At 49.2% G+C, this 25,098-nt stretch overlaps 1 protein-coding gene across 1 annotated transcript in view; it reads left to right on the top strand.

Annotated features, from left to right (window-relative positions):
- The first annotated feature begins 2,121 nt into the window (after positions 1 to 2,121).
- TMEM130 (transmembrane protein 130) overlaps positions 2,122 to 25,098 on the top strand; it is a 28,796-nt gene continuing 5,819 nt past the window's right edge. The window contains exons 1-6 of the mRNA XM_084762520.1: positions 2,122 to 2,332; positions 11,334 to 11,639; positions 14,413 to 14,572; positions 16,359 to 16,525; positions 18,718 to 18,802; positions 22,879 to 23,081. Of these exons, the coding sequence (XP_084618646.1) occupies positions 2,242 to 2,332; positions 11,334 to 11,639; positions 14,413 to 14,572; positions 16,359 to 16,525; positions 18,718 to 18,802; positions 22,879 to 23,081 (1,012 nt within the window). The 5' untranslated portion in view covers positions 2,122 to 2,241. The remainder of the gene's footprint in view (positions 2,333 to 11,333; positions 11,640 to 14,412; positions 14,573 to 16,358; positions 16,526 to 18,717; positions 18,803 to 22,878; positions 23,082 to 25,098) is intronic.

Consider the following 25,098-nt stretch of genomic DNA (forward strand, 5'->3'; position numbering starts at 1 on the left):
TGTAGATAATAGATGATTGACAGAAGATAGATAGATAGATAGATAGATAGATAGATAGATAGATAGGTAGATAAGAATAAACTTTCTATTACCCAATGTAGAGGATCATGGCTGCTCTGGCAAGAGATCACATCCAAAGACCTTCTAGGTCAGTGCGATCTGCCTGAAAGACAGACACGCCTTTAACCCCAGCACTTAGGAGACAAAGGCATGCAGATCTGAGTTCTCTTCGGGGAGTTGGTTGAGTCAGTGAGTTGAGGGGCAGTGCGGGTGGAGTTGAGTTTGTGACAGTTCACTTCGTGGAATTCAGAGGCAGTTTTACCAGGACAGGTGTACAGAGGAAGGCTGCAGAGAGAGAGAGAGAACAAGCTAGACCCAGGAGAAGACAGAAGGAGCCAGAGAATGCGAAGGAGCCAAAAGATAGAACAGATTGCTAGAGTTAGTTTGAGGCCAAGCAGAGCAATTCAGTGAGAAACTGAGAGAAGCCAGATTGAATCAGTCAGCTTGGAGAGGAGTTTGAGCCAGAACAGCTGGGTTGAACCAGCCAGCCCAGAGCTCAGCAAGAACAAGAAGGGAGGAGCTTATTGAGAAGTAAGTCTCAGAGGCTAAACACATTCTAGGCCAATATTAGACTATATAGAGGCTAGAAGCTTCCAGGACTAGGCCTAGGTTATCAGATGGAGTCGGTAAGCCTCCGAGACAACAAGTATATCAGGACAATAAAAGATACCTTAATAACTCAGAAAAATTAAATTAGTCCGAACAGGCCAGTGTTAAAAGGAATGAAGTTCTATTAGCCATAATCTATTGTCTACCCCTGGGTCCTCTGATTTTTTTTTTAAGATTTATTTATTTATTTATGTATACAATGTTCTGCCTGTATGTGTACCTGCAGGCCAGAAGAGATCATCGGATCTCACTATAAACGGTTATGAGTCCCCATGTGGTTGCTGGGAATTGAACTCGGGACCTCTGGAAGAGCAGCCAGTGCTCTTAACCTCTGATCCATCTCTCCAGCCTGGGTCCTCTGATCTTAATAGTCATTATCTTCATTGGAGACGCTGCAACTGCTTGCCAGGGACCTTCAAGATTTGGCCTACTGGCAGGTGAGTTTCCCTCATAGAAGAAGTATGAGGAAGGTCACCGGACCTCCTTTTTCCTGTCCCCACTACTCAGCCTTGTACCTCTCCCCTAGCTGTATGCAGTTCTACACTAATTGTGGACGTGTGTCCCTGGGAAGCACTACAATGTAAACATTGCAGAAGCTTAACAGAAACAGGGGAACTCCATCTATGCAAGGGAAAGCTTTGGCTGGACCTTAGGAGGAGGGAGGTAGCAGGAGCCTAGTTGCCCGGAAATTATAAAACAGCTACAAAGTGCGTTCCAGGCCAGTTTAAGATATACATCGGGCCGGGCGGTGGTGGCGCACGCCTTTAATCCCAGCACACGGGAGGCAGAAGCAGGAGGAGGATTGCTGTGAGTTCGAAGAAGCAGGAGGCAGGAGGAGGATCGCTGTGAGTTCGAGGCCAGCCTGGTCTACAAACTTAGTACATGACAGCCAAGGCTACACAGAGAAACCCTGTCTGGAAAAAAAATACACACACACACACACACACACACACACACACACACATCGGAAAGCCTGTCTCGAAGAGCAAAAACAAAGTTAGACAACATCGGTTGAGTCTGTGCGTTATTCTTCAACAGGGCTATCCCCAAGGAACTGTGCTAAGTTTGAGTGGAGATGCTCTGTAAGTGCAAAATGTATACCAAGTAGTGAAAACTTAGGACAGTAAGAGAGACTAAGGGAGAGAGAGCACCTGGTGGTTTGTTTGCTGCTCAAGGATGAGAATCTGAGTCCGATCACCAGCACCCACGTAAAAGTCAGCGGTGGTGAAGGCTCTGTAACAGCCCCAGCGCGCGAAGGAAATGGAGACAGGCAGATTCCTGGGGCTCCCTATAGGTTCTGTAAAGAGACCCTGTCTCAGGCTGGAAAGATGGCTCTGGACCCGACACAAGCAGGATGCTGGCAGGGAGCATGCGCACCTGGCAAAGCAAGGATGGTCTCTGTGGTCCCTAGAGGGGAGGGACTCTCGGGGAGGGCTGTGTGGGCGGAGGTGGCTGCAGGCGGGGACAGGCGAGCGCTGCGTCTCTACGCACAGCTATACGGAGCCGCCACTGCGGAGCTCCAGCCCAGCTCCCAGCTCATCTGCGCGGCGCCCTTCGTATCCACGCTGCGCCATGGCCAAGGCCACCGATGCCTGGTCTCACCTCGGCCTCGTCTTCTGCCTCGCCTTCCTCCTGCCCTTGGGCCCAGCGAGGGTGGCCGCAGGTAAGCCAGAGCCTGCCTAGAGCTGTCCAGTACCGTTCCGGAATCTGAGCTACCGAGAAGACTCGGTGCGCTCTGCCCCTGCCGGGCATCCTACTGCCCAGAGTGCCCAGGCGCTTGGTTTCTCGTCCTGTTACCCACCGATGGCTTGTCTCCATCACTCTGCCCTGGGAAGTACATCCATCCAGTCTCAATGCTTGAGACTGGTGCTCATTAGGGGAGGTATAGGACGCATGCAGGGAGGCACCTGCGAGCTGGCTGGGAGAGGTCATCGCACCTCAGCCACCCCAAGGGAGAACCGCCCCCTTGCCTGCATGGGGTAGCGCTTTTGCTTTTAAGATGTCACCTTTTTCTAGAGATTTCCACCGCGAGAGCGTTGGCTAAGGGATGGCGGGTACTAGTCTAGCCCAGAAGTCTGTCATTTCCTCCCTGGGAATGATTTTATTTATTTATTTATTTATTTATTTATTTTAATGAGACCCTGAGCCGACAGGTTTCCCCCCAGGCTTACCAGGGGATCCATCTCTCCGTGATGAAAAGACCAACACCAACCTTCCTATCCCATTTTAGGAGTAACAAAAGACCCCGATTCGAGAATTATCTGAGACCGGTGGGTTGTGAACAGCTGGAGAGAAAAAAAAAAAGTCGTCATTCTTCGCAGCACATCCGCCCATTAGGAGAGGGGGAGGGGGAGAGGGGACCTGGTGCAGATTCGTGAGAACAGCAGAGCCACGAAGCAAATTAAAAATAAAAGGACAACCTGCGTTTGGGGCACGAATTAGAGGATTTTGTGGGAATTTTGCATTTTTTAAATCCCCTGCACCCTCTCCCGCTCCTGGAAATTCAACATAGAATTCATCTGGAAATGGTCACTATGGTCCATTAGGTTATATATGTCCGGAAGTTATGTTATTTAAATTATAAGAAATACCCAACTAAATTATCTATCTATCTATGTATTTATCATCTATCTATCTATTTACTTATTTCTAGGCATGGTTTCTCTGTATAGCCCCGGCTGTCCTGGAACTCACTCTGTGGAGCTTCCTGGCCTCGAACCCAGAGATTCACCTACCTCAGACTCCCAATCACTGGGATTAAGGCATGTGCCACCACATTGGGCTGTATTTATTTTGAGACAAGGTCTTCATGAATTGCCCAACCTGGCCTCTAACTGGCACCCTCCTCCCTAGTGCTGGGGTTATAAGCATGTGTCACCACTCCAGTCACTTTTTCTTTCTTTCTTTCTTTCTTTCTTTCTTTCTTTTTTTCTTTCTTTCTTTGTCTCTCTGTCTCTCTTTCTTTCTTTTTTGGAGATAGGGCTTTATGTAGCCCAGGCTGGCCTAGAACTCACTATATAGCTGAGGATGGCCTTGAACTTCTGATCCCCCTAGCACTTGAAAGGCAGGGGAAAGCAGATTTTGGGTGTTCCTTAGACCATCACAGGTGCTTTTGGGTACGCACATGTGCTATGTGAAAAGGCCACAGTAGTCACTTTCTAGAATGTTCCAGGCCCCACATGTACCACAGGGAAACAATGGAGTCCTGAGAACCTGGCAGGAAACTGGGGCTGTGTTTTTTGAGGCAGCTGTCCCTTCTTCCTGTTTTTGACACCTTTAGTTCTGTGTCACTCGAGGGCACTAGGGGATGGCTCCAAGCCCTTTTGCCTCAGTGGCAGTGCTCTGTATTTCTAGGTTCTGTATTCATCTGGGCTCCCAAACATGAAAGATGAGCCTGGATGAACGGAGTAGCAGGGAATGCACAGGCCTGGATCCTTCAGCCACGCTTGGCAATGGTCTTCACTGGCCACTTTAGCCTGGATACCCTTGTCCCTTCCCAAAAGCCCAGAGGAAGACAGGTACTGTCACGTGGACCCAGTGACAGGAGTCCAGGTCCCCCCCCTTTTTTTTTTTAAGACAAGGTCTCATGTAGCCTGAGAGCTGGTCTCAAACTCCAACAGCCAAGGATGACCTTGAACTTCTAATCCTCGTGCTCCTATCTGCAGCGTTTCGGGATTACAGGCGTGTACCACCACACTCTGTGTGACGAAGTACCGGGTCATCATGAAGTACCGTGTCTCAGGGCATTGTGGGTTTTAGGTAGTTATTCATTGAGCTATCCTCCCAGCCCTAGCTTCCTATTTGTTGGTTTGGATGGTTTTTGCTGTAGGTGTTATTTTGTTTTGTTTAAGACAGGGTCTCATGGCATCCCATGCCAACTGGCGTAGAATTCATTTATAGAGACCACACTAGCATTGAACTTGAAGTGATCTGCATCTCTCTGCCTCCCAAGTGCATTAAAGACATGCACCAGCCGGGCTCTGTGGTGCACACCTGTAATGCCAGCACTTGGAGAGGCAGAATCAGGCAGACTGCTGTGCTTTTGAGAGAGGCCAGCCTGGTCTACAAAGTGAGTCTAGGACAGCCAAGGCTACACAGAGAAACCCTGTCTCAAAAGACAAAAAAAAAAAAAAAAGACATGTACCACCATGCCTGGTGCAGCTTCTGTTTTTAATTTCCTTTTAGTTTTTTGACATTTATTTCTCTTTATGTGTGTGCACATTTATCTAAGTGAGTCTAATGTTCACATGGGTGTGTAAACGCCCGTAGATGGTGGAAGAAGGTAATGGAGCCCCAGGATCTGGGGCCACAGACAGTTGTGAGCTGTCCATAGTAGATGCTAGAAACTAAACCCAGGTCCTCCGAAAGAACAGCAAGGGCTCTTAACCACAGAGGCGTCTCTCTAGCCCAGGTTCTGATCTGGTTTTTTTTTTAAAAAAAAAGACTATCGTGGTCTCTTCCAGGCAGGGCTGGTGGGAGTTCCTGGGAGCTGGGCAACCATTTGCAACAGCATCGTCAGTGGGCCCTCCTTCTTCTCCAGCCAGCAGTTGCATTTCCATGGCAACGGATCTGCGTCAGCCAGATCTCACTGCAGATGCAGGATGGCAGTTAACATGCAGCTCAGTGTGTGTCCCCCCCCCCCCCCCCGCCACCTCAGCGCCTCATTCTGGTCCTTGCTCCCTCCTCAGCTTGAGTGGGAGGGAGAAGGGGGGGGGCGGGTGGTGGTGGAGCGGGGAGACAGGCGAGAGAGCCCTCAAGAAGAGGGAGGTAATGCCTGCCAACAAGAGGGGGAGAAAATCGCCTCAACGAGTAGCCATAGTAACCCGTGCCTTCTGTACTACGTACTTGCCTGGGTGCTATGACAAAATAGCTGGAAATGGGGCTGTGTAGATGCCTCCGAGGGTAAAGGCTCTTGCTGCCAAAGCTGAAGACCTGAATTTGAGTTTGATTCCTGGAACCCATATGGTAGACAGGGAAAGCTGACCCCTGCTATATGCTCATTGTGGCACGCACACACACACACTAAACAAACAAACAAACAAACAAATAAAAAGTGTGAAATGCCCAACAAAAGCAACTTTAACGAAGGGTTTATTTTGGCTCACAATTCAAAGTACAGCTGATTACGTCAGGGAAGTTATGGCAAAAGGAGCCATGGAAACTGATCACACTGTATCTTTGTGAGTTCAAAGCCAATTTGGTCTACATAGGGAGTTCCAGCACAGCCAGGACTACATAGAGAGATCTTGTCTCAAAAACAAAACGAAGCCAGGCAGGGTGGTGCATGCCTGTAATCCCAGCGCTTGGGGAAGCAGAGGCAAGCGGATCTCTGCGAGTTCAAGGCCAGCCTGGTCTACAAAGCAAGTCCAGCACAGCTAAGTCTACACAGAGAAACCCTGTCTTGAAAAACAAAACAAAGAAACAAAAAAGAAACAAAAATGAACAAACAAACAAACAAAACAAAACCCTAAGCTAAACCAAATACCACCGTGTTGGCGGTATTAACCCTCAAACCTATGGTATTTTGGAAGGTAGGAGTGGCCAATGCCTTTTGCATCTTGCCTCAAACAGCTTTATACCTCAACAAGTGAATCTGAAGGAAAGGGATTCTTAGAAACATGAGGTAGAGTGACAGAAAGTACTGAAGCCACCAAAGTCCCCAACGGGGACAGGAAATGACTTTATGAAGTAAATGGGGGCACATTTGCAGATGGATTCCTCTCCAAGGTTTGCTGAAGACTCCAGCGCCTTCCTGTGAACTCCATCAGAGAAGGAACATGTCCTTCAGTTATGGGTAACCCCAGCACCTGTGGGGGTGGGGAACACAGAAGGGGTTCAGTCAGTAACCCCCAGGTGAGTAGTCTTCTGGGGCAGGACCAGGTGGCCTGGACCTTGTGCTATGCTTTCCTCTGCAAGTGTCACGTGGCACAGAAGTACCACTGAACACTTACCCTACAGTTCATGTGTGCACGTGGGTATTCGCGATGGTGCACGTGCATTCACGTGCACGCACCAGTGTGTGGAGGTGAGAGCCTGCCCTGGGATGTCTTCCTCAGATTGTCTCCTCGCAGTGGTCACTGCCTCATACCGGCCACTAACAACATATGGTTGTGATTAAACACTTGGGATTTTGCTAATGTGATCTTGAGGCCTGACTCTTAGTTTTAATTAAATTGAAACCATCACAGTAGAATCTGGAGCTTGCTGATTCTACTGGACAGACTGGTCAGCAAGCTCCAAAGAGCCTCCTGTCCCTGCCACCCAAGGTCAGGACATGGGTACATGCTTGGTTCAATTTTGCTTTTGTGTTTTTTAGATTTCTTTATTTCGTTTCTGTGTATGAGTGCTCTATCTACATATAGAGTCTGTATGCCAGGAGAGGACGTTGGATCTCATTATAAACGCCTGTGAGCTACTTTGTGGCTGGGAACTGAACTAAGGACCTCTGCAAGAGCTGCCAGTGCTCCTAACCACTGAGCCATCTCGCCAGCCCTTCTATTTGTTTTTTTGAGGCAGAGTTTTTCTGTGTAGCCCTGGCTATCCCGGTGTCCTGGAACTCCGTAGACCAAACAGGCCTTTAACTCAGAGATCTGCCTGCCTTTGCCTCTGCCTCCCAAGTGCTGGGAATAAAGGCATGCAACGGCGCTGCCTGGCTTTTTGACGCAGGTCTGAAGGTCCTCTACCTATGCAGCAAGTGCTCTTACCCACGGAGCCATGTCCCCAGCTCCTCGCTATATAGCAAGCATTTTGCTGTGCACAGTAGAGAAGCATATGACCCATGTCCTCAAGGAATTCAAAGGACAGTGGGGGAGGAGAAGAAGTCTTCGTTCAGTGTGTCAGTGACAGTGGTGTCTCCAGCCTGTCGGGAGAGCACTGAGGGATCAGGGCACAGGAGAGCTTCCTGAAAGGACTGTGGCCCAGAAGATAGAACAGGCACTCTTTTTTTTTTTTTTTTTTTGGATTCAATTTGTTTACAGTAGAGTGTTTGCATACCCAGGGATCAAATTCAGGTCCTCAGGCTTGGCACCAATCGCCATTCCCACCGAGCCAGCCCATAAAAAAGGTCCTGAAGTCATAAGGACCAAAGCATCCAAAGCATCCTGGGAACTGGCTTGTGTGTGTGTGTGTGTGTGTGTGTGTGTGTGTTTTAAGAAAGGGTCTCACTATGTAGCCCTGGCTAGCCTAGAACTTACAATGTAGATCAGGCTGTCCACAAACTCAGAGGTCTCCTTGCCTCAGCCTCCTGAGTGTTGAGATTTTTTGTTTGTTTGTTTGTTTTTTTGGTTTTTCGAGACAGGGTCTCTCTGTGTTAGCCTTGGCTGTCCTGGACTCACTTTGTAGACCAGGCTGACCTCGAACTCACAGCGATCCGCCCGCCTCTGCCTCCCGAGTGCTGGGATTAAAGGCGTGCGCCACCACGCCCGGCGAGTGTTGGGATTTAAAGGCGTGTACTATTGTGCCCTTGCTGGAACTGCAAGAGTTAAAGTGACTGGCTCCCAGGTGAGAGTTTCCCAAGTGTGACCCTAGACACCATAAGAAGGTTCAGGTTAGAGTGGATGCTACTGGAAGCTTGTGTCAACAAGAGGTGGTGCACAGAGTCAGGGCCAGAACGGAGCAGAGATCCAGATGCGTGTGGGGGCCCTTGAAGTGGGAGAGAGTGATTGATGCTGCAGAAGAGAGAGGTGTGCCCAGAAAAGAGAAAGTTGGAAGCCTGTGTCTGGTGCATGGAACTGCTGGCTTTTGTTAGTTTTTCTTCTTCTTCTTCTTCTTCCTTTTCTGTTTTGTTTTGAAACACTCTGGTATAGCATAGGCTAGCTTCAAATTCACTATGCAGCTGAGGGGTGGCCTTGAACTTGTGGACCGCTTGTTTATTCCTCCTGAGCGCTAGGATAATGGGTGTCTGCCATCAAGGTTTATGGAATGAATGGGATGGGATGCCAGAGCTTCACTCACTCGGGCAAGCACTTTACCTACCAAGCTACATTGCCCCGCCCCAGCCCCACCCCCGCCCCGCCCCGCCCCGCCCCGCCCCATCTCACCCCACGCCACCCCAGCTGGCTCTTTTTATCTTGACAAGAAGTGAAGAAGGAGCAAAAATTCAGAGACACTCAATCACCCATGGGAAATAGAGCTTTGGACAAACATAAAAATATTCTTTTAAAAAATATATATATAAGTTCTTTTTTTGAGACACGGTCTCTCTGTGTAGCCCTGGCTGTCCTGGACTTGCTTTGTAAACCAAGCTGGCCTCGAACTCACATCAATCCGCCTGCCTTTGCCTCCCAAGTGCTGGGATTAAAGGCGTGAGCCACACCATGCCCGGCAGAACATAAAAATATTCTGCGTGCCTGTAGATGATTGACCATGAACCCCTACAACCTTGTTAAAAGCACTTGGGGTGTGGCTGCAGCGACTGAGAAACAGAATGCTTGATTTAAGCAAACGTAAGGAATCACGTTTAGAGGTGTAGTTTATTCCTAGTTGCACGTGGTCGCAGCGCAGAGAGAATAGACCCCACCGCTTGCTGCATCGATGCCTAGGAAAATTTGAGCCATGAGCAGTGACTGTGGCTGGGAGAGTGGGTTTAAGTGAAATGAGTGGAGTCGAACTGGGTGTAGAGTACTCCGGAGGAAGACGCAGGAGGACTGCTGCAAGTTCAAAACCAGCCTGGACCGTGTAGGAAGAATCAAGGCCTTTTTTGTTTTTGTTTGTTTGTTTGTTTTGTGACGGGGTCCCTTTAGTGAGAGCTGGCCTTGAACACGCTATAAAATCAACAATGAGCTCGAATTTCGGATTCTCCTATCTCCACCTCCTGCGTGCTGGGGGTGTGAGCGTGCACTACCACACCTAGTTTATGAAATGCTTGGGGTTAAACTGAGAACACTGGGCTGGAGAGATGGCTCAGCGGTTAAGAGCACAGGCTGCACTTCCAGAGCTCAATTCCCAGCTACCACATGGTACCTCAAAATAGAGCACTCATATACATAAAATAAATAATAAATATTAAAAAAAAAAAAAACAAATAAAGCGAGAACATCACTGCGCAGCCTTGACTGGCCTGGAGCTCACTATATAGACCGGGCTGGCTTCAGACTCACAGAGATCAAGCTGCTCTTGCCTCCCTGGTTCTGGGGTTAAAGGTACGCACCACCGTGCCTGGCTCATATTGTTATTGCCTTAGTTAGGGTTCATATTTCCGTGAGGAAACACCATGACCAAAACCAACTTGTGGAGGAAGGGGTTTCCTTTGCGTTACCACATTACTGTTCACCATTGAAGGAAGTCAGGACAGGAACGCAAAACAGGGCAGGAACTTGGGCTCAGGAACTGATGTAGAGGCCATGGAGGAGTGCTGCTTACTGGCTTGCCCTCATGGCTTGTTCAGTCTGCTTTCTTTTCTTTTCTTTTCTTTCTTTCTTTCTTTTTTTATTTTTATTTGTTGTTGTTGTTGTTTTTTGAGACAGGGTTTCTCTGTGTAGCCCTGGCTGTCCTGGACTCGCTTTGCAGACCAGGCTGGCCTCGAACTCACAGAGATCCATCTGCCTCTGCCTCCCAAGTGCTGAGATTAAAGGCGTGCGCCACCACGCCTGGCTCCTGCTTTCTTATATAACCTAGGACCACCATCCCATGGGTGGCAGCACCCGTAATGGGCCCTCCCCCCATCAATAACTAATTTTAAAAAATGTCCTATAGCCAGGCCTCATAGAGACATTTTCTCAGTTGTGGTTCCCTCCTCCCAGATGATTCTTCCATTGTTTCAAGTTGACATAAAACCAACTGGAACAATTATTATTACATTAATTATGTATATATATATATGTATATGTGTGTGTGTGTGTGTGTGTGTGTGTGTGTGTGTGTGTGTGTGTGTGTCCGTGTGGTCTGTATTCATGCATGCAGTGCCAGCAGAGGCCAGAAGGGGGCATCAGATCCATCCAGAGCTGGAGTTAAAGGTGGTTTTGTCAGCTGCCAGATGCCGGTGCCGGGGAACTGAACCCCACTCCTTTGCAAGAACAGTACATGCTCTTCACTGCTGAGCCATCTCTGCAGCCCTGTCACCCGCCATGTTTTATTTCTTTAGGTGGAGTCACACTATATAGTCCAAAGTAGTCTTAAACTCAGTCGCTATGACACCCAAGGTGGACTCAAACACTTAATCCCCTTGCTCCCCTTGCCTCCCCAGTGCTGGAATTACTGACAGATACCACCACTCTTAGTTTCACTTTATTATTAGTTACTATTGTTAATCTCTTACTTTGCCTGATTTAAACTTTACTATGAACTGTATGAGTGAGTGAGTGAGTGAACAATGAAAAAAAAACAAAACAAAACCAAAACCCACAGGATATACTGGGTCAGGAGCTTTCTTTGATTTGATTTCAGACACCAAGTAGGGGGTCTTAGTAAGGACCCCCTTACCATAGGGGGACATTTTGTTATGTTACACTTATTTTGTGTGTGGGGGGGCCAGGGAGGAGAAGGGTTCAGAGGAAGATTTGGGGGAGTTTGCCTTCTTCTTTGACAAGGGAATCAAACTCAAGTCATCAGTCAGGCTTGGTGTGCTGAGCCATCTTGCTGGCCCCAGTGTTGTAACTGATGATTGGAAAGGTAAGCGAAGGGGTCCTTGCCGTCGTCCTGAACCCTGGCCTGCGTGTGTCTCCTAGGTCTCTATAATCTCAGTCTCACTACTGATGCTCCTGCTACCATGGGCACGGAAGTGACCATCTCAGCCAGCCTGGTGGTCAAGGACAACAGCAGCCTGCCTCTGCCTGCGGACACCCACCTCTACCGTTTCCACTGGATCCACACGCCACTGACCCTCACTGCCAAGACCGAGAAGAATCTAACCTCCACCATCCGAGTGGTAGGCAGCGCACCTGGGGACTTCGCAGTCTCTGTCTGGGTCACTGCTGTCGACTGCTGGATGTGCAAGCCGTTGGCCAGGAGCTCCCTGGTGGTCCCCATCCAAGGTGAGGGTGTCTGAGGGCCTCTCTCGTTTACCTGTTTGCCTTCAAGCTCTTTCACGTTGTGGAACCCAGGGCCTCCAACAAGCGGGTCAAGTGCTTCACCACTCAGCTACAACAGCAGGCCTGCCTTCAAACTTTGTGTATGTGTGTATGCATGTGAGTGTGTGCATATGTGTGCTTCTATAGCAGGAGACAGCCCCTGGGGTTGCTATTCAGGCAGCCCCCACCGGCTTTGTTTTGTTTTGTTTTGTTTTGTTTTGTTTTGTTTTGTTTGAGACAGGACCCAGTTCCAACTGGGATCACAAATGCAATCCGCTACCGTGCGCAGGTTTTTTTTTTTGGCTTCTTGCGATCAAAATCAGGTTTTGATGCTTTCATGGCAAACGCCTCACTGACTGAGCCATCTCCCGCCTTGTCAAGCTCTCTACAGAGAAAAATATCCAGCCTTGATGTGCGACAGTAAGCAAATAGACGCAAATTATAAGCATGGATTTTTTTCTTGGTTGCTCGTTAGGTTAAAAAGAATCAGAGAGTAGAGTCAAACAAGATGGCTCAGCAGGTAAGGGTGCTTGCTGCAGAGCCTGGTGACCCGAGTTTGGTCCCCGGGACCTGCATGATGGAAAGAGAGCACCCACTCCTCAAAGTTAATCTCTGACCTGAACACCTACAGCATGACTGGGGTGCGCACGCACACACACACACACACACACACACACACACACACACACACACCACAACAAAAATAAAATAAAGAATCAAGGACTGGAGAAATGGTTCATCAGATAAGAGCACTTGCTGCCCTTGCAGAGGACCAGAGTTCGAATCCCATCACCCACGAAGGCCTTACAGTCAAAATGAGTTTTTTTTTGTATTCAGGAAATAAGCCTTTATTTAGGCAATGCTTTAGGCAAACCATATATATATATGGTATAAACAAGTGAAATACGCAACCCTTAGGGGGACTGACTAAAGACAACTGAAATAATTTGTGAGTCTTTTGTTTTTGTTTTCCAAGGCAGGGTTTCTCTGTGTAGCCCTAGCTGTCCTGAAACTCAATTTGTAGACCAGGCTGGCCTTGAATTTACAGAGATCCACTTGTCTTTGCCTCCTGAGTGCTGGGGATTAAAGGCGTGAGCCGCCACGCCCAGCAATTTATGTGCCTTTTTGGGGGGTTGAGGGATGGGAGGGAGTCTTGCTATAGAGCCCTGGCTGGCTTTGAACTGGAGAAGATCCTTCTGCCTCAGCTTCCTCAGTGCTAGGATTATAGGCATCTGCTATGACACACAGCTAATTTATGGAACTATTTACATTTTCACTATGTTAATTAGTTAATTAATTAATTAATGGAGGGTGTTTATGTGTGTGAGTTCCTGGGCCATGTGGAGGTCAGAGGACAACCTGCAAGAGTTGATTTTCTCTTTCTACTATGTAGGACCTGGGGACTGAACTCATATCATCAGACTTGATGGTAGGTGTCTTACCTATTGAGATAGTAGGAGCCGCCAGGCATGGTGGCTCTCGCCTCTAACCTCAGCACTCGGGAGGCAGAGGCAGGTGGATCTCTGTGAATTCCAGGCCAGCCTGGTCTACAAAGCGAGTCCAAGACAGCCAAGATAATACAGAGAAACCCTGTCTCAAAACACCAGAGAGAGAGACAGAGAGAGGGAGAGAGAGAGATGGTAGAGGCCAGCTCAATAGCCCCAGTGTTTGTAATTGTTAATCATGACCCTTACAGTGAGTTTATAATGTCCTGAGTTTAAAATGCTCATGCCTGTAAAATTATATAGAAAGGAAAGCAAGCATAGACTTATGTAACTAATTCCTTAAATTTGGCTAATGTAAATGTATGCGTTGCCATTGGAGGCCAGAAGAGGGCGTTAGGTACCTCAAAGGCACAGCTACAGATGCTCTGTGAGTCATCCATTGTGGATGCTGGGATCTGAACTCTGGTCCTCATGATACAGCACCAAGTGCTCTTAACCTCTGGAGCCATCTCTCCAGTTCAACCCCTCCACTGTGTGTGTGTGCGCACGCACCGTGCGTGTGCGTGTGCGTGTGTGTGTGTGTGTGTGTGTGTGTGTGTGTGTGTGTGTGTTGGGGGTGGAACTCAAAGCCTCCCGAGGGTTAGGCATTTGCTGCACAACTAAGCCACATTCCCAGCTCCTGTATCCTTTAAATGTCTCCTGATGCCTTTCAGGGTCAGATACAATGTAAACACTATTGAGTAACTGTTAGACTTTATTGCCTAGAGACTAAGAACAGCAAGAATAGTCTGTGTGTGTTCAGTTCTGACACAAATTTATGTTTTGAGGCTTGTCGTCTGTAGCCCCAGGCTGACCTCCCGCTCACTGTGTAGCTAGGGATAGCCTTGAACTCTTGATCCTCCCGCCTCAGCCCCACCCCCCCACCCCCCAGGTGCTGGAATGCCAAGTGTGGGCGTCACAACCTGCTTCAGTCTGTGTGTTTCTTCCTGGTGGGCATCCCTGTGAGAGGAGGTGGGAAAGGGGCCCAGGTGGAGCATCTAACACCTGCTGTGAGTCACTGCCAGCAGCCGGACACTGGGATGTCTCAGTGTTGAAGGATCCTCGGGGTCCTCAGATCTCACATGGCTCTGCACCGGCGGCAGGAGGCCAGGGAATAACTGCTTTGCTCCAGCCCAAGGTCACACGCAGGCTCTTTCTGCCTTGTGCCTCTGGGAACTCTCTCTCTCTCTCTCTCTCTCTCTCTCTCTCTCTCTCTCTCTCTCTCTCTCTCTCTCTCTCTCTGTCTTTCCCAGAGTCCCTTGTGGGGAACCTAGTCATTACCCAAAACACCTCCGTGACTTGGCCGAACGCCTACATCACCAAGAGAAGCCTTAGACTCGCCTTTCTCCTCCATGACCCGAGCGACTTCTTCAAGTCGGCTACCTTCTTCTACCGATGGGACTTCGGAGACGGGTATGCGTTTATTCTCTCCCTCCCTCTATCTCTCTCTCTCTCTCTTTACAGGGTCTAAGGGTCTTGGCTGCCCTGGAACTCAATATACAGACCAGGTGCCTCTCAAGGACTAAAGGTGTGGGCTCCCGTAACCAGCTCCTTATACTTTTTTTTTGAGAGAGGGTTTCTCTGTGTAGCCTTGGCCATCTTGGACTCACTTTGTAGACCAGGCTGGCCTCGAACTCACAGTGATCCACCTGCCTCTGCCTCCCGAGTGCTGGGATTAAAGGCGTGCGCCACCACGCCCGGCTTCCTTATACTTTTAAAAGATGTTTTCTGGGGGTGGGGGTGGGGTGGGGTGGGGAGAGATAGCTCTGTAGACCAGGCTGGTCTTGAACTCAGAAATGTGCCTGCCTCTGCCTCTCAAGTCCTGGGATTGAAGGTGTGTGCCACCACTGCCTGGCCTTCCCCGCCACCTAAAGATTTGTTTTTATTCTTTTTAATCATGTGAACATGTGTTCATGTCTATAGATATGTGTAATTGAGTGCCAGGAGCCTTTGAAGGCCAGAGGAGGGAGACAGATCCCCTAGGGTTGTTGGTTACGAGCTGCCCGACATGGGTTTTGGGAACCAACAGAACTCAGATCCTCTGTAAGAGCAGTACATGGTCTTATCCACTGGGGGGGAAAAATCTTTCCAACTTTAAGAAAGAAGGAAAACCTGAGCCAGGCGTGGTGGCGCACGCCTTTAATCCCAGCACCAGAGGCAGGCGGATCGATGTGAGTTCGAGGCCAGCCTGGTCTACAAAGCGAGTCCAGGACAGCCAAGGCTACACAGAGAGACCCTGTCTCGAAAAACCAAAAAAAAAAAAAAAAAAAAAAAAAAAAAAAAGAAGGAAAACCTGTTATCATTGTACAGGCCTTAATTTCAGCACTTGAGAGGTGTGAGCATTCAGGTCATCCTGAGCTACAGAGCCGGACCAAGGCTAATTTGGGCTTATAAGTCTCTACCTCAAAAGACAAAACCAACCAAACAAATGTAGAAAGCTAGAACCAACAAGTTCAAATTGAAAAGCTACAGATCTTTGTTTTGATTTTTGAGACAAAGTTTGTCAGTGTTAGCCCAGGCTGGTCTTTAATTTAAGATCCTCCTGCCTATTGGAGCTGGAGAGATGGCTCAGAGGTTAAGAGCACCACTGGCTGCTCTTCCAGAGGTCCTGAGTTCAATTCCCAGCAACTACATGGTGGTGACCCACAACCATCTGTAGTGGGATCTGATGTTCTCTTCTGATGGCGTGAAGACAAATCACTCATATACATAAAATAAATAAATAGTTTTGTTTTTGTTTTTGAGACAGGGTTTCTTTGTGTCCTGGAACTTGGTCTGTAGACCAGGCTGGCCTCGAACTCACATCAATTCACCTGCCTCTGCCTCCCGAGTACTGGGATTAAAGGCATGTGCCACCACTGCCTGGCTCTTTTTTTTTTTCACTTTTTTATATGTATATATATGAAAAAGTTTACTGTAGGAGTGTGGGAGAGCAGGAAAGGGAGAGGGGCACCCCAGAGAGAAAGAGAGACAGAAACAGCAAGGGAAAAACAAGAGTGAGGAAAGAGAAAGGAGAGGAAGAGAGTGAGAGAGGTAAAAGGCAAATAAATAAATCTTAAAAAAAAAAAAAGTTCCTCCTTCCTCAGCCTCTCCAGTGCTGTAACTACAGGCATTTCCATGATGCCTTGCTGGGTTCCCTTTCGGATTACTGGAAGGGGGAACAGTGATGTCTATGTCCCTTCTCTTTGTCATCTGATAGGACCTTGCTGATAACCGACAACCCTGTGGTGTATTACAACTATTCAAGTGCCGGAACCTTCACGGCGAAAGTCAGGGTGGTGGCAGAATGGGAGCAGATAAAGCCAGATGCCACGAAAGGCATCCTGCAGAGGACTGGTGACTTCTCAGCATCCTTAAGACTGAGGGGTAGGTCTCCTGCCAGACTGGCTCTACCCAACAACTCTCCTTCCAGATTGAAGTTTCTACAGCTAGAATCCGGCTGCTCTTGAATGGGTATTCTCAGAAGCATCTCCACTGCCCTATCTGCTTCAGAGAGTCTGCCGAAGGCCACAGGCAGCCACTCTGTAGCAGAGCTGGCATTTGAATTCAGGTCACCCTGAACACCCAGAGCCTGACCTTGACCAGACACCTGTCACAAGGGAGCTGGTCTTTAATGCTCTTTGTTCTGAGGTTGTTGTTTTAATTGAAAATCCCAGATCATCCTATTTTACCAATAAAGACTCGGGAGCCAGATGCTGGGGTGGAAAATCCTGCTAGCTCAGAGAGGCAGAGAAAGCACCCTAGCTGACCTTCCTACTCAGCTCACATCCCAATGGAGAAGGCCCAGAGGCTCGCTAGCTCAGCTGGCAAGCCCAGGAGGAAAAGGCCAGAAAATCTAAGGCCAAAGGCTTGCTAGCTTAAGGCCCAAAAAGCCAAAGGCCAAGGAGCTAAGGAGCTCAAGAGCTCAAGAGCTAAGCTATAATCCCAAGCTAAAGTGCCAAAGACCCCTTCTACTGCTACACGCTGTCTTAAATACCCCTTGACTCAAAGTCCCTCCTGCTCTTTACTCCCTGTCAGCTGGCTTCTTGCTCCACCTCTTGACCTAGGGTTAACTTTATTAAATCCTGTGTACAGAAAGCTCTTGGATTAAAGATGTGTGTAAGGCTGGCTAAACCACACCGTAATCACCTGTTTACAATAAACAGAAAGGTCTTGGATTAAAGGTGTGTTAAGGGCTCAAAGCCACAAGAAACAGGGGCGTACAGTTCAGTCTCAGGGACCGCAATGGGATTCATGACGAGTTTTTACAGTTCACAATCTCATGGATCACACTGGGATCAAATAGTTTGCAACACTCAAGTCATTTCAGTTCAGGTCAAAGCTGGCTATGGAGGGTGGGAAGCCTCGGTCTAAGCTGCCTGGCTTTGGGCAGTTTTCAGAGATCTCTTTGTATGTGTGTGTATATGTGGGGGCAAAGGGATATGCACGATATTCATGTGCACCTTGAGTCCACATTCAACACATGTGTGTACGTGGGTATGCACATATGTGTGTTTGCATGTGGAGGTCAGAGGAGAACCTTGAATTTTCAGATGATGACCTACCTTTTAAAAACCAATAATTAATTGTTTTCGACAGTGTAGCCCTGACTGGCTTGGAACTCACAGAGATTTTCCCCTTACCTCTGCCTCCAAGTGCTAAGAAAAAAGGAATGAGCCATCAGCCCAGGCTCAACAACCTTCTTTTGATAAAAGTATTTGCCACTGGCTTGGAACTCGCCTCATATTTGAGCCTGGCTGGGCAGTGACTCTCAGGGATCCACAAATCTCCACCACCCAGGTCTGGGATTTGAAGCAGGTGTCACCATACCCAACATTTTTTTTTTTTGAGGTGCCGAGGGTGGAATTCAGTTCTATGCTTTACCAACTGTTCTATTTTGGTCCTCTGTTTGCTGTGATTAAACACCAACTGACCAAAAGCCACTCAGGGGAGGGAGAGTTTTGTCTGGTGTGCACTCCAGGTCCCAGCACGTCACCGAAAGAAGTCAGGGCAAAAGCCCGAGGCGGCAACCTGAAAGCCCAACTGCTTGCTATTCCCCAAAACATTACCTCCAGCCAGAGAACTCACGTCAGGGAAGAACAGAAGAAACTTACGGATGGCATGTCGGCTCACTCACCAGCTCTTGCTCAGATAGCCTTCTTACACAGCCCAGGACCTCCTGCCTAGGGAATGGTGCTGCCCACAGTGGACTGGTTCCTCCTACCTCACAGAGCTGTCCACAAGCCAATCTGATCCGGACAACCCCTTAGTTAAGACTCTCTTCTCTAGGCTGTGTCAAGTTGACAGAGCCAACTAACTAGGACTCTCCAGCACGCACTTGTGAACTATTGTCTTTGGTAATGGCTGATGCATTTCTTGTGGCATAGGCAGTGGCTTAGTGACAGTGGGTAAGACGGTGTCTCAAAGACTTGGCTCTTGCTTGCTTCTCCACTTGCCTCCCTCTGACCCAGCACCAAGAACAGAGTCAAGGACACAGAGATGACCACACAGCCTAAAGGGGAGTGCACCCTGTGTCTTTCCTCAGCCGCTGGGTCTAATGGGTCCCTCCTTTCTTACAGAGATGCTTCAAGGCATGCAGGTGCTGGGCCCCACCCTAATGCAGACATTCCAAAAGTTGACAATGACCATGAACTTCTTCGGGAGGTGAGTGAACACACAGAGTGTTGTACGGGTGTTCTGTGGCCTCTCTCCACTACCAGTGATGCCACAGAGCCTGCCGTGTCCTTTAAGGAGCCTAGGGAGAAGATGATACCATTCTGTCCTGTGACTGTAAGCTGGGGAAAACTGTGGGCATAGCTGTGCTGTTAGGGACCTGCACCAGAGATTTCCAGGATCTTGGTCTCTTAGCCAAATGATTGAAAATAAGGGCTGGCACAGATTTCTAAAAAGAAGCAAGGTAAGTGCCGGGCGTGGTGGCGCACGCCTTTAATCCCAGCATTCGGGAGGCAGAGGCAGGCGGATCGCTGTGAGTTCGAGGCCAGCCTGGTCTACAAAAGCAAGTCCAGGACAGCCAAGGCTACACAGAGAAACCCTGTCTCCAAAAACAAAAAACAAAACAAAACAAAACAAAGAAGCAAGGTACTTCAGAGCTAAGCAGCCGTACAGGTCACAGCCTTGGTTCTCAACCTGTGGGTCGAGACCCCTCGGGAGGGGGTTGAACGACCCTTTCACAGGGGGTCACATATCAGATATCTTGCATATCTGCATATTTACACTATGATTCCTAACAATAGCAAGATTACAGTTATGAAGTAGCAATGAAAACAATTTTCCATGGCTGGGGGTCACCACACCATGAGGGACTGTGTTAAAGGGTCGCAGCGTTAGGAAGGCTGAGAGCCCTGGGGATTAGAGTAGAGTGACACGTTGTCAAGATGGACGGCAGGCAACACGAGTGAGAGTGTTCAAGGGCCTCCAGGTTACAGCCTAGAGTCTCTGTTTATAAAGTTTAAAAGCAGGAGGGGCTGGTTCTTCTTCTTTTTTTTTTTTTTTTGTTTTGTTTTGTTTTTCAAGACAGGGTTTCTCTGTGTAGCCTTGCCTGTCCTGGACCCGCTTTGTAGACCAGGTTGGCTTCGAACTCACAGCGATCCGCCTGCCTCTGCCTCCCGAGTGCTGGGATTATAGGGGTGCGCCACCACGCCCGGCTGAGGGGCTGGTTCTTAATAGGCACAGTTTAGATGGTTCTCTACTTCAACCGATAGGTTAGATCATATATTCATTTTTCCCAACATACATACCCCTTCCCACAATGCATCTGATTTTTAGCTGTATGTCCACCAAATTATATATATTTCCATTTTTATTTATTATTCTCTCATGCAATTTTTTTTAATTTAAAATTTATTTTAGATTTATTTCTCGTACACGTATGTGTGTTTTGCCCACACGTTTGTCTGTGTACCACATGAATGTCTGATGCCCAGGGAGATCAGAAGAGGACATCCAGTCTTCTAGAACTGGAGTTACAGATGGTTTGTAAGCTGATGTGTGGGTGCTGGGAATGGAACCTGAGTCCTGTGCAAGAGCAGCAAGTGCTCTTAACCACTGAGCCATCGCTCCAGCCCATGGTACATATAGGCAGAAGACAATAAACACGGGGTTCTTCCTAAGGGATTGCTAGAGGCCACAGTTTTAATTTACAGCCATGCACCCTAAACTGTTGCTGGATTGACTTTTCTATTCCTCGTTCCCCGATTCATCAGTGATACACTTGGATAGAAACTGTATTTGATTATTGCTTGGGACAGGGAAACCATACTTTTGTTTAGAGATGGGAGTTTACATAGCCTTGTGAATAGGGTTTAGGAGGTTCTGAGGTTGCTAGGTGGATTGTTTAGAGGTGTGTGTGTGTGTGTGTGTGTGTGTGTGTGTGTGTGTGTGTCTGTGTGTCTGTGCACGCACGCGCGCACACGCACACCTGCGCATAGTATATGCAAGTGAGGGAGCTATGCTGCCAAATGCATCATTAGAAAGGGTATTGTGGGTTACATAACCCAAACCAAGCAGTGTCCCGGGATAAGCTGTCTTCTATACTTGCCTGCCTGACCTCCATTCTCAAGGCCCTGGGGAGTGATGATGGGTCTTCTGAGGTTGTCTGCAATATGAGAATTAGCAAGACACTAGGGGACTCCATCCTGTGCAGAGCCCTCTGCGAATGACGTGGCCTTGGTCTGTATCTGCCTGCAATCCCCCAGTGAGGGGCTGGGGTGTGGCTCAGTGGTAGAGCACCTGCCTAGAATCCCCCAGTGAGGGGCTGGGGTGTGGCTCAGTGGTAGAGCACCTGCCTAGAATCCCCCAGTGAGGGGCTGGGGTGTGGCTCAGTGGTAGAGCACCTGCCTAGAATCCCTCAGTGAGGGGCTGGGGTGTAGCTCAGTGGTAGAGCACCTGCCTAGAATCCCTCAGTGAGGGGCTGGGGTGTGGCTCAGTGGTAGAGCACCTGCCTAGAATCCCTCAGTGAGGGGCTGGGGTGTAGCTCAGTGGTAGAGCACCTGCCTAGAATCCTCCAGTGAGGGGCTGGGGTGTTGCTCAGTGGTAGAGCACCTGCCTAGAATCCCCCAGTGAGGGGCTGGGGTGTGGCTCAGTGGTAGAGCCCCTGCCTAGAATCCCCCAGTGAGGGGCTGGGGTGTGGCTCAGTGGTAGAGCCCCTGCCTAGAATCCCCCAGTGAGGGGCTGGGGTGTGGCTCAGTGGTAGAGCACCTGCCTAGAATCCCCCAGTGAGGGGCTGGGGTGTGGCTCAGTGGTAGAGCACCTGCCTAGAATCCCTCAGTGAGGGGCTGGGGTGTAGCTCAGTGGTAGAGCACCTGCCTAGAATCCCTCAGTGAGGGGCTGGGGTGTGGCTCAGTGGTAGAGCACCTGCCTAGAATCCCCCAGTGAGGGGCTGGGGTGTAGCTCAGTGGTAGAGCACCTGCCTAGAATCCTCCAGTGAGGGGCTGGGGTGTTGCTCAGTGGTAGAACACCTGCCTAGAATCCCCCAGTGAGGGGCTGGGGTGTGGCTCAGTGGTAGAGCCCCTGCCTAGAATCCCCCAGTGAGGGGCTGGGGTGTGGCTCAGTGGTAGAGCCCCTGCCTAGAATCCCCCAGTGAGGGGCTGGGGTGTGGCTCAGTGGTAGAGCACCTGCCTAGAATCCCCCAGTGAGGGGCTGGGGTGTGGCTCAGTGGTAGAGCACCTGCCTAGAACCCCCCAGTGAGGGGCTGGGGTGTGGCTCAGTGGTAGAGCCCCTGCCTAGAATCCCCCAGTGAGGGGCTGGGGTGTGGCTCAGTGGTAGAGCCCCTGCCTAGAATCCCCCAGTGAGGGGCTAGGGTGTGGCTCAGTGGTAGAGCACCAGCCTGGAATCCCCCCATGAGGATGTGGCTCAATGATAGAGTTCTTGTCTAGCATGCTATAGATTTGATTATTCAGTCTAGAAAACAAAGAAAGAAAGAAAAGTGAGCAGAGAGGCCAAGGACAGCGGGAGAGAAGCTAAGTTACGGACTGGCATTTTGACCTCCATGGTGGCACGTGGATAACGGGACACCTGTTATCCTTTCTACCCTAGCAAAAGTTTGCATAGCTTCTCAGATGCTGCTTCACTGTCACCTCCTCCACGAAGCCACCCCTGTCATCTGAGCCATCTGAGCACTGTTCTGTCCCCTGCCACCGCTGTCTGGTGCTATGGACACATCTCTGCCTCACTAGGCCGGGATCTCCTGAGGGTCCCAGGCCAACTCTTTTGTGCTTTTGAGTTCTGGCATCTGGCATGTTTGATGTTAAGATGTGTCAGCTAATTTTTTTTTTTTCATTGCTGGGACAAAAGCCCTGATGAAAGCAGTGGAAGGAAGGAAGGTCTTGTTTGGGCTAACGATCCATGGTGGGCAGGCATAGCGCAAGGGTCTTTAGATGGCTGGTCACATGGCGTCCACAGTTAGGAAGCAGAGAGGGGTGAGTGAAGGTGCTCATCTTTCTCCTTTTATTTAACCCAGGACCGTAACCCACTGAGCAGCGTCGCCTACATTCAGGGTGGGTCTTCCCACGTTAATTAACCAAACCTAGAAACCCTGGCATAAGCAGGCCCCTCCCACTCCCACCCCCATTTGTCTCCATGGTGATTCATTGAATGGAGCAGCCTAGTATCCTGTATGGAAAGGACTCCCGAAGTTTCTGCTCTACTCTAGGCTTGCTCTAGGCTCCTGCCCCTGACCAAACCACTTCCGAAAACGCTGCTTTCTTTCTGTTCTTCTGTAGCCCGCCTCTGCAGGTGTGCTGGGGCCTCAAGCCGGAATGTCTCCCACTGGAGGACAGAGAGTGCCATCCTGTGTTGGTGACGGAAACGTCTTTTAACCTGACCCACGTCTTCCAGGACCCTGGGGACTACTGCTTCATCTTCCGCGCCGAGAATGCCATCAGCAAGACTCACCAGTACCACAGGATCCAGGTGTGGCCCTCCAGTAAGTGACACCTTGCCACACAGGCATCACAACCCTGTCCCCCACCTCCGGTGACCAGCTGAATCCTTTGGTAGCCCGATCCTACCAAGGCCATCAAGAACTGATCCCACCAGCACTAAGGTCGTGAGTAGTTCTCCTGGGTAAAGAAACAACTCACATATCACATGACCAAATGGTAAGGCTACCACCAGCACGCACACCGTCATCACCAGCCCTCACCAACAACCAACACTCTACCAATCTTAGCACCAACGCAAAACTCCATTATTATCCTGGCCACTCTGCCAACCTTAGTACCAATAATGAACTCCACCAATATCATCAATGGCACTCTACCGCTTCAGCCCCACCACCAACCCCACCAGTGCCATCTCTACCACCCTGTCAGCACCAGCACCAGCACCAAACACCACCAGACCCATCCTCAACAGACTACCAAAGTCATCACACTCTACAGACTTTTTATACTGTTATGCCTACATTTTGAGAGACTCCTTGAACAGACCACCCAAGAGCCGAGTCCAAATGCAATGGCAAGGCAGTCTTTAATTGCAGGTTTGAACCCGGGACACAGCTCTAAAATGCACTGACACAGCAGATACAGGGAAGTGACCTGCAGTCTCAATTGAGAAGGTTTTTTTTTTATATAAATAGGTTTTAGACAAAGAAATGGGTTTTTACAGTGTATGATTAGATGACATTTGGGCAGAAAACTTGCAAGCAGGGAGTTACAAGCCTTGGCATTTCATGGTTGGGTATAGGTGTAAGGGCAAGTTGGCCTGTAGAAAAGATTGGACGAAGCAGTCGTGGAGGCGTTAGGAACTTTGGCCTGGCTTCTCCTAACTGGTTGTTGCTATGTACCAGACCACCTGCTGGTCAGCTTGACCAGCAGAGAGTATATTTGGACTTTCCCAAGGTGAGCTGATTGTGTTGCTAGGGAATATTTTTTCTCTTTAGACTTGTTTGTGGTTTTTCTGAAATCAAGGGTCAGCCCTTGGCTAGGTTTAACACAAAATGGAGTTTCTTTTTCAAAATGGAGTTTGTCTGGTCCTTTCTTTTTTTTTTTTTTTTTTTTTTTTTGGTTTTTCGAGACAGGGTTTCTCTGTGTAGCCTTGGCTGTCCTGGACTTGCTTTGTAGACCAGGCTGGCCTCGAACTCACAGCGATCCGCCTGCCTCTGCCTCCCGAGTGCTGAGACTAAAGGCGTGCGCCACCGCGCCCGGCTCGTCTGGTCTTTTCATTACCACCACCAAACTCCATTAATACCACTATGAGCACTTTGGTTTTGGTGTCGGGGTTGAGACAGGGTTTCTCTATGTAGTCCTGGCCAGCCTAGAACTTGCTCTGTTCCACCTGCCTATGCATCCTGAGTGCTGGGATTAAACGACTGCATCACCAATGCCTGCGCCACCACCAACACTTTACCAACTCCAGTGCTACCACCAAATTCCATCAGTACCATCCCTGACAGTCTACCAACTTCAACACCTCCACTAAATAATATTTACAACACTCTACCCACCAAACTCTGCCAATACAATCCTTAACCATCTACCAACCTAGTAACACACCCACCGACGACGCCCTCATGAACATCAGCATCATTAAGAGTAACAATGAAGCTCCCACATGGTCCCAACTCATTGCCATCATCATTACGGCTCCCTCTATTCTCTGGTCCCTTTCTGAACACTGAGAAGATGCTCTATCCCAATCCGAGCCCTGGATGACCTCAGGGGCCTCATTGGGTACCTTGGTCTCTGCTGGCTCCAGCAGGCTCTGGTGAGTGTCCAGAAGCCGGTGAATTCCATGGAGGAGAAAGTGGTCCCAGGCTAGAGAGGTGGCTCAGTAGGTAAAGTGCTTGCTGTACTAGGACAAAGACCTGAGTTCCGATCCCCAGAACAGGGTGAGGGCCTGGAGAGATTGCTCAATGGTTCAGAGCACTGGTTGCTCTTCCATAGGATCCTGGTTCAATTCCCAGCACCCACATGGCAGCTCATAGTTGTCTGTGACTCCAG

Source organism: Acomys minous (assembly GCF_964271855.1).
Source record: "Acomys minous genome assembly, chromosome: 16".
NCBI classification, from domain to species: domain Eukaryota; kingdom Metazoa; phylum Chordata; class Mammalia; order Rodentia; family Muridae; genus Acomys; species Acomys minous.